The sequence below is a fragment of the Martes martes genome (genome assembly GCF_963455335.1).
Source record: "Martes martes genome assembly, chromosome: 5".
Taxonomy (NCBI): domain Eukaryota; kingdom Metazoa; phylum Chordata; class Mammalia; order Carnivora; family Mustelidae; genus Martes; species Martes martes.
The window spans coordinates 104,992,813-105,005,907 of NC_137892.1; the positions used below are offsets into that span (position 1 = coordinate 104,992,813).

At 49.2% G+C, this 13,095-nt stretch overlaps 1 protein-coding gene across 1 annotated transcript in view; it reads left to right on the forward strand.

Moving 5' to 3' along the window:
- SH3PXD2B (SH3 and PX domains 2B) overlaps nucleotides 1–13,095 on the forward strand; it is a 100,552-nt gene that overhangs the window by 65,734 nt on the left and 21,723 nt on the right. Inside the window, exons 7-8 of the mRNA XM_080804401.1 lie at nucleotides 6,223–6,357; nucleotides 11,032–11,136. Coding sequence (XP_080660527.1) covers nucleotides 6,223–6,357; nucleotides 11,032–11,136 — 240 coding nt within the window. The remainder of the gene's footprint in view (nucleotides 1–6,222; nucleotides 6,358–11,031; nucleotides 11,137–13,095) is intronic.

Consider the following 13,095-nt stretch of genomic DNA (forward strand, 5'->3'; position numbering starts at 1 on the left):
AGATTGACAGCCCAAACTCTGAGATTTCTGTGCCAGAACTCTGAATTGGAGAAAGCTCATCTCTTTCCAGAATTTGCTAGTCATGGCTGGCTGGCTGGCCTCTGCAGACTTTGGCTAATGTGGAATCAACTTCTGCTCATCCGGCAGGAAAAAAATCCTCCCACCAAATTTAAGAGGTCATCCGATTATTTAAAGAGCATCTTTCTTCTTGATCTTCCTACCTTTATTGCAGTATTCTCTGATTTACTGCCTTTTTCAGCAAGACTAGCAGTAGAGTAAATTTCTGGAAAGAAAATGCCGCTTTACCATTACTCACTGGTCTGGCTTGGGCTGCCATAAGGAAAATACTATTGACTGAGTGGCTTAAACAACAGAAACTTATTTCCTCACAAATACGGAGCCTGGATGTCTGAGATCAAGGGCCAGCACCATCAGGTTCTGCCAAGAGCCCTCGACTGCTGCCTTCTCACTGTGTCCTCCCATGGCAGAGAGAGAGAGAGCAAGAACAAGCTCTCTGGTGTCTCTTCTAGTAAGGGCACTGTCCCCATCATGGGGGCCCCCCCCTCCTGACCTCATCTGAACCTAATTATCTCCCAGAGGCCTGCCTCCAAATGCCATCCTACGAGAGTTAAGCCTTCAACATATGAATTTGGGAGGGAAAAATGCAGTGCATGGCAGTTACCATTAAAATTCAAGACATGTCACCATGAATCAAAACATTCCGGTTAGAAAGTTCTATGGTGCCTCGGGCATTGTACCTCTTGAGAATATTTTACGGCATTTCCTCAGTATTAAAATCACCCTTCCACTGCTGACCTGTTCCTTCTCTCCTTCCTGCTGGACCACAAGAATGACATTCCTTACAGAGGAATACTTAGATTTCAAACTTGCAGCTCCCAGTACTTCGCTACCCGTGTCAACTTCTAAGCTTTGCTATTAACTCTGCATTGTAGAGCTTGGGCGCAATATCACAGTCCACCAGCAGGTGTCTCCACCTAGCGCCTAACTGGCCTGAAGCTAGTTTGAGAATCCTGGTCAGTCAAAGGAATGACATTTCATAAACTGAGGGCTCTGGGAAAAATGAAGGCAGAAGAACTGGTGCTGGAAAAGCAGCCCCAAGCACTCTCTTCCAAACCACTTAACGGCAGGAACTCCAATGTAGTAGCTGTTGTTCTAGAAAAACAAGGAGAGGTCAGATGCAGACGTGGCCCCTAGCGAGTCTTGGAGAAAGTGCCAGCCAGAGCCCTGTGCCCAGTAGCAGATCTGCTCCTGCCGGCCCAGAGTGCTAACCTTGCTCCCTGACCTCCGTGTTTGCCTGGATTGGTGTCTCATTTGCCGTGAGTCCTGTGATTTTCTGATTCTTTCACTGTTCTTCATTCTCCCACATCCCCTTGGCGGCCTGGTTGGGAGAGTTGGCACAGAAATGAATAGATCAGTCCATTGATCAAAATCCTGAAAATTGGTTGTGGTCCAGATGTACCGCCATCAGTGTTGTTCAGACTGGGTGGCAACAATGAGCTTTCTGGACCGAGTCACCGGACTTAATTGGACCCTGCCTCCATCAAAGCTCTGTCCCTGCTTAGAGGCAAGAAGGAGTCATCTTCAGTTGCCCATGAGATGGCCAGGTGCCTGCCATAACTGTTAGCATTGTGTGCTCTTAGGAGGAGGCCTAGAGCCATGCAAAGCAGAAGAGATTCTAGAAGTTTCCCTTTGTCCTTTGTCCTTTCACTCCACAAATACCCATTGAGTGTATACTAAGTGCTGAGTGAAAGAGACAGACACAGTTATTGATTAAGTGTTTATTAAGTACCTACTGTATGCCCGACAGTGCTCTCTCTAAGCCCCTGGGGAACACAAAGTTGAACAAGATGTGGCAAGTATCCCTACAGTCTGGTAGGAGAAATAGATGGGTAGACAAAATAAAATGTTGTAAGTGCTCTAAAGGAAGGCATTTTAGTTTATTTCAGGGGTAGGAAGTGCTTTAAAGGTGAGTTTTAGAATATTCTTTTTTTTTTTTCCTTCAGATATTTATTGAGTCTAGTAGGTACCATGACATTCTAGGCCAGGAGTTGGCAAACATTTTCTCTTATGGGCCAGATAGTAAATATTTCAGGGTTTGCGGGCCCTGTCAGTAATAATAATTTTTCCTCTGCCTTTCTCCTTTACAACCCTTTTAAAAATACAGAAGGTTTCCTGGAGTGCCTGGATGGCTCAGTCAGTTAGGCGTCCAACTCTTGATCTCAAGAGTCATGAGTTCAAGTCCCGCATTGGGCTCCACACTGGGCATAGAGCCTACTTAAAAAAAAAATCTTTCCTAATTCCCCTTGCACCGAAGCAGACTGTGGGCCTGTGAGCCTTTAGAAGGGAATACAACAGTAAACAGGAGACTGAGTCCCTGCGCTCATGGGGCTTATGTCCTAGAGTGGAATAACAGACAAAAAGGAAACAAGTAAATACACGGACTCTATGATTTTTTTTAAACACTGTGTTGAAATAAAACTAGGTGAGGCACTCAGCCCCACCATATGAGTTGTACAGAATATTGCTCTTGAATTCGGGACTGTCCTTTCTTTTCCCTTATATACATTAAACATATGTGAATCTTAAAAAAAAAAAAAAAGCTAGGTGAGGCAGTGCAAGGTGATCAGAGAAGATCTTGATGAGATGCCATTTGAGCAGGAACCTAAACCATGCATTTACCTGTGTCACACGGGGGACCGTGGAAAAGAAATGATCAGAGGGATTGGGCAGGACCCCCTAGGCCACTGGGCTTTTCCTGAGTGAGGTGGAGGCCATTACAGGGTCGTGAGCTTTGAGGAACGTGATCTAACACATCTTTTCAAAGGATCGCTGTGGCTGCTGTGTCAGGAACAGATTATAGCGGTCAAGGCTGGGGCAGGAGACCAGTTAGGAGGCTAAGAATAGGTGGTTCCCATTTGAATGCAGGGGAGAGGAGAAGGCATCCCGAGCGGGGAAAACAGCCCATGCAAAGGCACCTTCATGAGGTTTTATAGGTACACCAGGGATGGGGTAGCCAAAAGACAAGGCCATTAAGGCCAGCAGAGTTGATTGTAGAGAACCTGAGGGCAATGGGGAGCCATAGCAGATGCTGAGCAGTGAGCAGCGTGATCAGAGTAGCATTTTTGGAACGAGCACGCTACAGTATGGAGTCAGAAACAGAGGGGCAGGATAGAGACCAGTTACACGCATCGTTCCCACACCACCACCATCCCGAAGAATCCTCTCTCAGATCCTGGTGCAGAGGATGGAGCTCCGTGAGGATGTGAGTCAAGTCAGGGGACTGGGTGCTAAAAAGAAGGTCCACTCCCATCCAACCTGTGGCTGGGTGAGAAAGAATCCAGACCTGCCTCCAGGTGGCAGCAGAGAACCCCCAGGCAGGAGCACAGCCATTCCCAGACCTCCTGTGGGGAAGACTTGGACACGTTTCTAAGAATTCACCTGGGCAGTGGGCACAGGTTCCAATCTGACTGTGTAGTGGCTGCTTTTCTCCCATCTCTCCAGTTCTTCCTGTCAGGTTGAGAGCCAGGGAAGCACAGTTTCCTGGATACACAGTTTTCCTGAGCGCCAGATCGGAAGGGTAGCAGCATTCCTGGGGTTGTGATCCCTAAGGCAGGCTGCATCCTGGGTTAAAAGCTATAGACTCTGGTCTCTACCTGTTGCATCCCCTGGGGAAATTGTCCCCAGCTTGCAGTGGCCAGGAGCCTCCAGCAAGCCAGTGTCTGTCTCCTCTCCCTTACCTGATAGGACCTCTGTGGGCACAGTACCCAGTGGTCCAGGATACTGTCGAGACTTCTGCTGTCGGGAGCTTCCAATCTCCTGGGGGCAGTGGGAGGGGCAGTAACCAGCCTGATCAAAAGCTACTACTGACAGGCTCCGGTGGCTGGGCTGGCTGGGGTGCACTGTCGTGCTGGAGGCCAGGAGGGCGTCAGCCTAGCAGCCTGACCTTGGGGGAGGTGCTGGAGGAGGAGAGAAGATAGCCCAGAGCGACACAAGGAAATCAGACCCAGCCTGATTGGTCCTGGGGGGACACTCATGGGGCGCACAGGGAAGGAAGGAAAGCAGACCTCAGACCACCCTTCCTTCCCTAGCATCTTTTCTTTCCTTATCTGCCTGCACCGTGCCCCCACCACACTGGAGAGCCTCTGAGCCGGGTGAACCTGGGTCCAGTCCAGCTTTCTCAGCACCCAGCTGTGGGACCCGAGGCAAGTCACTTAATGTCTCGGAGCCTCTCTTTTCTCGTCTGTGAAAGGGAGGTGGCCGTACCCGCCTTCCAGGGTGTTTGTGTTGACATAGTTTATGTACGACGTGTAGTTATGTATGATGGCTTTCATGCGAAGCTCCTTCCCTCGTTACCTGCTCCTGAACCTTCAGTCGACATCTCCATCTCTCTCCTCTGCTCTCTTTCTCTGTTCCCATGCTTTCTGCACCCAGGGTGGCCCTGGGACCCTCCCCAACTCCTGTTTCCCGCCATTACCCTCAGCTGGGAAGAGCCAAGAAGCGGTGACACTTCACCCTGCTACAATGCCCTATTCTGGTTTTCCACATCAGAGATTCAGAGCACATGGTTCTAACAAAGGGCTTTTGTGCTGCTTCTGGATGCCAGAGGCTGGGGCGCACTGGTGTGCTGGTAAATAACTTCACAACCAGCTTTCTGATCGAGAGCCCTGCTTTGTAGCATTTGCCAATATTGATGGTGTAAATACTCCCAACTGTGGCCAGGTTCAAGCCACCAACAAGGCGTCACCCGACAGAGCCAGGAAGGGACCCACAAAATCGGCTCAGGGTGAGGTGGCCCTGGCACCCCACTCCATTACTGAGTGTATTTGGACACAGAAACGCGGGATTTCCTGGATATTGCAGTTGTTTATGGAAACAATAGGAGGCAATACTGTGAGTCAGGACTTGCACAAAACCAGGGCCTTGTGGACACAAATGTCTACCTTCCCACCCCCTTCAGTCTGCTGCTCTCAGAGGCCTGTTTCCTTCTCTTTGAAATTTCTGAACTCGGATGTCCCTTTACATCACCCATGTTGTAGGATATCTTCCTTTATTAATCAGGTATGTCTTGGTGTTTCACCGGGACCACACAACTCCAGAAGGTACCATCCACATCGCATCCTGTGGAAACTGCCTTTTCTGGAGCACCTGTCCATGCCCGTCTCTTCCCGCTGCCACTGCCATGGTCCAAAGCCACCGTCATCTCCTACCGATGACCCCACGACCTGCATCTGGTCTCCTGCTTTCTTTCTTGCCAGCCTCTAATCCATGCTCCATGTGACGGCCAGAATTATCTTTCTGAGGATGTAAATCTGTTCTTGTCATTCCCTTCTTAACACCGTCTAGTGGCTTTCTACTCGAGGGTTAAAAAAAAAAAAAAAATCCAGGCTTCTTACCTGTCTGTTCTGACCCATGCCTGCCTGTGTGTCCTCATACAGGACTGCTCTCCTCGCTCACGCCACCCCCTTGGCCTCCTCCCAGGCCCCTTCCTATCTGAGAGGTGGTCTGCGTCATTGTTTCCCCATTCTCTCATGTCTCTATTCATGTCCCCTCCTTAGGAAGGTCTTGCTGACCACCCCATTGAATGTGACATCCCCTTTCCGGATCGTTCTTGGTCCAGCATCCTGGTTGTCTCCAGCAATGCAGCTATCAAAAATTAATACATTACCTTGTATACTTACTATATAGATGTTCATGTGTCTCTCTCCCCAAGTAGGTGAAGTTACTTGAGCCTGGGAGTCATCTGTTCTGTTCACTTTAGTGCCCCCAACATCTAATAGAGTGTCTGGAACGTCACTGGTGACATCCTGAATTCATAGATGAGTGATTTGGGATGGGTGGATGTTTGGTTGGTGGATGAGTAATGGCAGAGGAATGGATGGATGGATGGAAGATTGGTAAGAGGGAAAGCATTTTCCTACTAGGCTGTTGGCTGCTTCGGGGCAGGGACCATAATCTTAACCGACTCTGAATCCCCAGTGGCTCACACAGTGTCTGCATTGAATAGGCACGTGGTCAGTTTTGGTGGCTCCATGGGCAAATTAAGGAAGAGTGAATAGATGAGGGGACCTTTGAGATAAGTCCTGTAATAACTCTTTCTGTCTTTGAAATGTTCTCCTGACCCACTCTACTCCCCCCGGCTCCTGCTCCTTCACACGTGGGTGGTGGCTAGAAGTGACATCTGATGAGGTTTTGTATCCACAGGGGGTGACCAGACCTCGGTGGACCCCATGGTCCTGGAGCAGTATGTGGTAGTGGCTGACTACCAGAAGCAGGAGAGCTCAGAGATCAGCCTCAGCGTGGGGCAGGTGGTGGACATCATCGAGAAGAACGAGTCAGGTAGGGGAACCAAGCTGCCTCTCTCCCTGCCCTATGCGTTCACTGAGTCCCTAGGACAGGAGAGAAACACAGAAAGTGCCATGGCTGACCCGAGCTGGGCAGTTTCCACAGATCCAGCTGACACCCTGTCAGAAAGCTACCCCTGTTGGATCACAGTGCTTGGACATCACTTAGTCACAACGCACCAGCACCCTGCGGTCTCCTTGTTACTGCTTTATTCTGAGGGTCCCATTGCATGAACATGTCTTCTGGTTTCCAAACACTTGGAGACATGGGTTCCAGCATTCCCCTGGATGGAGCCCTGAAGGCTCCGTCAATTGTGGGCTCTGATGGGACGGACACATCGCCTGTCTCCTCAGCCCCTGTCATCACAGGGACCCCTGGTCATGTACACCAGCCAGGTCTGGGATGGAACATGGTATGATCGGACACTTAGCCTGCGTTTCCATCTGAACTCCGCATTTCACAGCAGTCCAGCTTGCTGCTTCTCTCTGACCATCAATTCTCTTGTATGCAAAATAGAAGCTTCAGGACACCTGGGTGGCGCAGTCGGTTGAGTGCCTGACTCTTGGTTTTGGCTCAGATAACGATCTCGGGCGGTTGTGGGATCAAGCCCTGTGTCGGGCTGCGTGCTCAGCCTGGAGTCTGCTTGGGACTGTTTTCCCCTCTCCCTTTGCCCCTCCACCTTCCTCCCTCAAAAATAAATAAATAAATCTTCTAAAGAAATAGAAAAAGCTTCTACCTCAAAGAGCTGTTATAAGGATTAAATGAGATGCTAGAGTGTGCCTACACCTAGGCCCAGCACACAGTAGGTACTCAAGAATGTGGGTTTTCTTTCCTCTTGCCTTCCTTAGCCACAAAGCAGCCATTGACAAGGAGCAAGGAGTAGGGGATGAGCAGATTCTCTCCAGGAAAAGATGTAGCAAAACGCACTGGCTTTGTTGTGCCTAAAATGCGACATTGCCTAATAATATCATTAGCAGGCCAATCTCTGTGACATCCCAGTGGCTAGTAGTTTGCATCAGCATCTGGATCATGTTACTGTTAGTCATGAGATCAGCATTAGCCAGCCAAATTCTTTAATTAATATAGCAACTGCCATCCCCGCATCACAAGCTGAAGAAACAAGACTCCGGGTCCCATGCTCGCTCACCCAAGATCTCACAAGTTACCGAGCTGGAATTATTATTTTTTTTTTAAAGATTTTATTATTTATTTGACAGATCACAAGCAGGTGGAGAGGCAGGCAGAGAGAGAGAGAGAGGAGGAAGCAGGCTGCCTGTTGAGCAGAGAGCCTGATGTGGGGCTCGATCCCGGACCCTGGGATCATGACCCCAGCGGAAGGCAGAGACTTTAACCCACTAAGCCACCCAGGCACCCCACTGAGCTGGAATTCTAAACCAGTTCCCACTGGCTCCAAGGCCATGTGACTCTCTAATTCCTGGGAATAAGTATATACAGATGATTTAAATCTTGGGAATGAGTATATGCAGATTATGGGTGTGGCTAGGGTGTTCCGCAGGGACTAGTAAGGAAGTCACCCCCACCGCCCTGAGCAGCCTGTGAGCCTGAAGTCCAGAAGAATATATTGCCAGGAGAAGAGTAGGAGCCAGGATGGGCTTTTGAGAATAAGGCTGGTATGTCCAGAGGCAGTGGGGGAAAGGGGGCCGGCAGGAGGTCACATCTTACAGTGGCCAACAAACTGGCAACAATTATTTTTAATTATATTTTACCGACCCAAGTAATATGTAGGCACATTCTTCTTAAAACATTAATGGTAGGGGCGCCTGGGTGGCTCAGTCAGTTAAACGTCTGCCTTCGGCTCAGGTCATGATCCCCGGCTCCTGGGATTGAGCCCTGCTTCAGGCTCCCTGCTCAGCAGAGAGTTTGCTTCTCCCTCTCCCTCTGCCTCTCTCTCCAGCTTGTACTCTCTGAAATAAATAAATAAAATCTTTTTTAAAAATTAAATTTAAAAGAACATTGATGATAAAGTTAAAATCTGTTTTTTCCACTAGCTTCAACCTTAGTCCCCTTTCCAAACCCCAGATAGACCTTCTTTCAGTTTACTGTGGATCCTTCTTGATAATGTATGCACATATATGTACGTGTGTATGTGTCTTCATGCATATGCATGTATACATGTGTCTGTGTTTGTATGTGGCCTATCTACATGTGTGCACGTGTGTGCCCATACAGAGATACATAATCATATGCACACACGATAGTTTGCGTCTAGTGATATGATTCTGTAGTTTTTTTAACCCCAGTGGTATCACTCTGTACATTTTGATCATTTCAATCTGCAACGTGCTTTTTAGTCAACACTTAGCTCTTCTTCCTTCAATATCTGCATACTCTCTGATCTGCATAAATCATATTTTTCTCTAGCGTGAACAGTGTATCTGAGCACACTGGCGAGTCCTTCTTTAGGTTAGGTATGACACATAGTACTGAACCATAAGCACACATATTTTGAACTTTAAGACACTGCTTAATGACCTGCCTCCAAACTGGCCATGGCAATTGACCCCTCCCCATGGTAACGTGAGGCGTTAGTGTGTGGATGGTTGAGGGCTAAGCCCTGGAGGCTAAGACAGCCTCTGACTGAATCCCAGCTCTGCCACTTTCTTTGTGACCTTGATCAAGTCCCTGCCTCTTTTAGAGCCTCGGCTTCCTCGTCGGTAAAATAGGGCAGTCACATGCAGCTCCCAGGGCTCGTGGGAGGATCCAGCCGGTCAGTAGTAAAGGTGAAGCTCTGACCTGGTGTGGCACACACTGCCGTCATTGTTGTTGTATTGTGACAGTTTGCTTAACCCCCACACAAATACCCACAAAGAGGAGTTCTTAGGAAGACAGACGACATACCTTCCAATTTCTGGATGTGCACTGATTTGTCTGCCCTGTTCACTCACTCACACACACGTACACGGTGCCCAGCCACCAAAACTTGTATCTTATTTTTTTATTTTATTTAAAGATTTATTTATTCATCTGAAAGAGAGAGAATGAGGGGCAGGGGCAGAAGCAGAGAGAGAATCCCAAGCAGACTCCCTGCTGAGCATGGGCAGGGCTCGATCCCACAACCCTGAGATCACAACCTGCACTGAAACTGACAGTCAGATGTTTCACCCTCTGAGCCACCCCAGGCACCCTCCCAAAACTTGTATTTTAAAAGGAGCATCTAGCTGAGTAAAGCAGCTGACTTCTGCCTCAGGGAGGTCAAAAGCAAAGGCCTCCCTGTAAGACCAAGCAGGCTGTTCAGTAGTCTGCCCCTTCCTTCTCTTCTTTTTTGGGGTGTCTAGGTCTTGGAGGTGTGTGATCTTGGGGAGCAGATCCTATTTTCCTCTCTTTTTTTTTAAGATTGATTTATTTGAGAGAGAGCCTGCATGCATGAGAGCTGGGTGAGAGGCAGAGGGGGGAGAGAGAGGATCTCAAGCAGACTCCCCACTGAGCGTGGAGGCCACTGTGGGGTGCAGTCCCAGGACCCTGAGAACATGATCCAAGCCAGAACCAAGAGTCAGGTGCCTAAGGAACCAACTGAGCCACCCAGGTGCCCCCAGATCCTGTTTTTCCATTGATACTGTGCAGAGCACATTGGGCCATGTGGTAATTTACTGTTGCCATTGTGACCAATCACCACAAACTTAGTGGCTTCAAACAGCATAAATTAATTATCCTATAGTTCTGTGGGTCAGGAGTCCAAAATGGGCCTCACTGGGCTAACATCAAGGCTTTGGCAAGGCTGAGTTCCCATCTGCGGGTTCTTGATAGGATCTGCTTCTTTGCCTTTTCCAGTTTCGAGAGGCCACCGCATCCCTTGGTTCATGGTCCCTGCCTCTGTCTTCAGAGCCAGCCGCACTGCATCTCTCTTGTCTTTCCTCCGCAGCCTCATCTCCCCGGACTCTTCTTCTGCCCTCCCTGTAATTCCACGGGGCCCACACAGATCATCCCAGATAGCCCCCCTATTTTAGCTTGGCTGCTTTACGACCTTAATCCCACTCCCTGCAATCTTAATTCCTCTGTGCCACAGAATTTACCATAGTCACAGTTTCCGAGGATTAGGACATGGACATTTTTGGCAAGTCATGATTCTGCCTACCAGGGGGTACGAGCTCTTTCTCTAAAGAAGGAGGGCCTGAGGGTCTGGGTGAGAGGCTTCTCAGGCAGTTACATTCCAGCCAGCTCGACCCTGTCACAAGCAAATGCAAGATCAGTGTCTCGGCTAAGTCATGAGAACGGCGGCTTCAGACATCAGACAGCCCTGAGTGCACCTAGCAGCTCCTGCCTAAGCCATGTGAACTTGGACAAGCCTACTCGCTTCTTGGAGCCTCGGTTTCCTCATCTGCGCTATGGGGATGAGAATGTGAAGATGAGATAAAATAGTGCAAGTGAAGGAGTTAGTGCATACCTTAGTGCAGATAGCCACGTTCTTTACTCTGGTCACTCGGGATGACCTTTCTGTCCCCTGTCCCAGACTCAGGAGTGGATTTCTTTTTAGGCTGCCCTGAGCAGTTGCAGGCAGCTAGAACGGGGAGTTGTGTTCCACAGTAAAATGGTGTCTCTTTCACCCTACCCCGAGCACTGACTCATGCAGGGGCTGAACATTACTATATTCTGACCCCCAGGCTTCACACCCAGCACAACTAACCTCAGTCTGCACTCTGATTTCCCCAGGTTGGTGGTTTGTCAGCACTGCCGAAGAGCAAGGCTGGGTCCCCGCAACCTGCCTGGAGGGGCAGGACGGTGTGCAGGATGAGTTTTCCCTACAGCCCGAAGAAGGTAGGAAGGAGCTGGAACCTTGTGCTTGCCAGAGACACCTGTGCTGGTCATCACCCACCTAGGGACCTCCTTACCCAGCCCCTCCCTGCCCTTCAGCCTCTCCCCCCAAGTCTCAATGGCTCGCTGGCCTAAAACTAGGCCATGGGCTTGGGGCTGACAGCAAGCCTGCGCTTTCTTAGGGTTTTGGGGAGCCAACCCAGGTGAGCCTAGCCAGAGCTGGGACCCTAACACCTTCATGGGACCCCAGGAGGGCCCCAGCTTGATCACTGTCAGCACCTCGCCATTCCTCCCTTGAGCTATTCTGATGGCCAAGATGCTGGGGCTCCTTCCAGCTCATTTGTGAGACATCTGAAGCTTTCTAGAAACATCTGTGCTTTCTCAGTGACAGGACTGGGCATCAGGATTAGGGCCAACCTTTTCCACGTAACTTCCCGTTACCAGGAGAACTTACCTCCAGGTGTCCCAAAGGGTGCTTCCTGCAATGCCAGAAATACCATCACACGACCGACTCTGATTTCCGCAGGAGGAGCTTTCCTGAAACCAGAGGACAAGTTCATCTTAGCTAATAAACAGAAGGCTTTGAGAGCTAGACAGAGCTGAACGTGGATCAGTTGCACCATTACAGGGAGAGTGGGGCCAGCAGCTTCACCTCTCCCTGCCTTAGCCCCCTCCTCTAAAAATGGAGATGATGGTGTCTATCTCATGGGATTTTTTTTTTCTAAATTAAATGAGATTCCACATGCAAAATGTTCAGCAATAAATAACCAGGAACAGTTCATAGATAGCTATGCCTTACCCAGGGCTGAACATTTGGGGCTTTTAGCTGACTGTTTTGGGGAAAGCACAAAACTACTCTCTGTGTTTATCAGAAAAGAGGGTGAGAAGAAGGAGGATGTTTCTGTGCCCAAAAGTTAACAAACAAATGTGTAAATGGTTTTTCATTCAGTTTTATTATGGCCAGCAAAGCAAACCCACAGACATTTTACTCTGAGGGTTTGCTCTGTTTTGGGGGGCCCTCCAAAGCACTAGGGGCTGGGCCAACTAAAAGAATCAACTCAGATTCAGGAGTTGTGATATACTACATGGAAACTAGTTCCCTTGGACAGTTAACGATGATCATTACAGGCATCCCTCTATAAGGGATTGATTATTAACCCCATTTTACAGATGAGTAGATAGGCTCAGAAAGGTAAAGACACCTGCCTGGGGTTACACAGCTAGAAGGTGGGAGAAATACCACATTTTCCTGAGTCTGTACATTTTTCTTCCCCCTGACACAAGGGCTTCTCTTTGTGCCTCTTTATAAGTCATGCTACTAATAGGATTAAGTCCACTGGTGGCCTCTACACCCAAGTCCAAGGTTAATAATCAAGAACTTGGTCCTTTTAAGACACCTGGGGCTTGGCATAGGCTCAAAAATAATTACTCCTAAATGGAAACATGCACTCGGTGTACCCTTTGCCTCCAGACACTGGAAGTGCTTTATCTTCACCTCTGCCTTCTGCCCTTTACTTCTACATGCTGCCTGTCCAGTCTCATGGAGGTACTGGTCTTTGCCCCGGCCCGTGGGCCGCCGCCGGACTCTGGGGGACTTGTATGCTATCAGCTGGCGTCAAGGTGCCTACCTTGGGGTTTTCTTCCCTGGTCGGTTTGGAGCCGGTTCCTTGCATCTGCATGTGCCTTCCTGCTTGGGGACTGCCCATGCCTGTTGCATGTGAGAAACAGTGACCTTGTCTGTACTGTGTGTGTGTTGGCATGTTGGCCTGGGCAGTATTTCTCAGCCTGGGGCTCTAAAGTCTCCCAGGTGAAAAAATTATGCCTGGGGCCTGTCTAATGCTGAGCCAGTGACCTGTTTCTTTCATCAGACACGTTACAAGGGAAAGAAAGCCACGTCAAACTATCTTAAGCAAAAAGGGAAGTGCACCAGCTTGTCACTGAAAACTCTGGGGAAGGACTAGC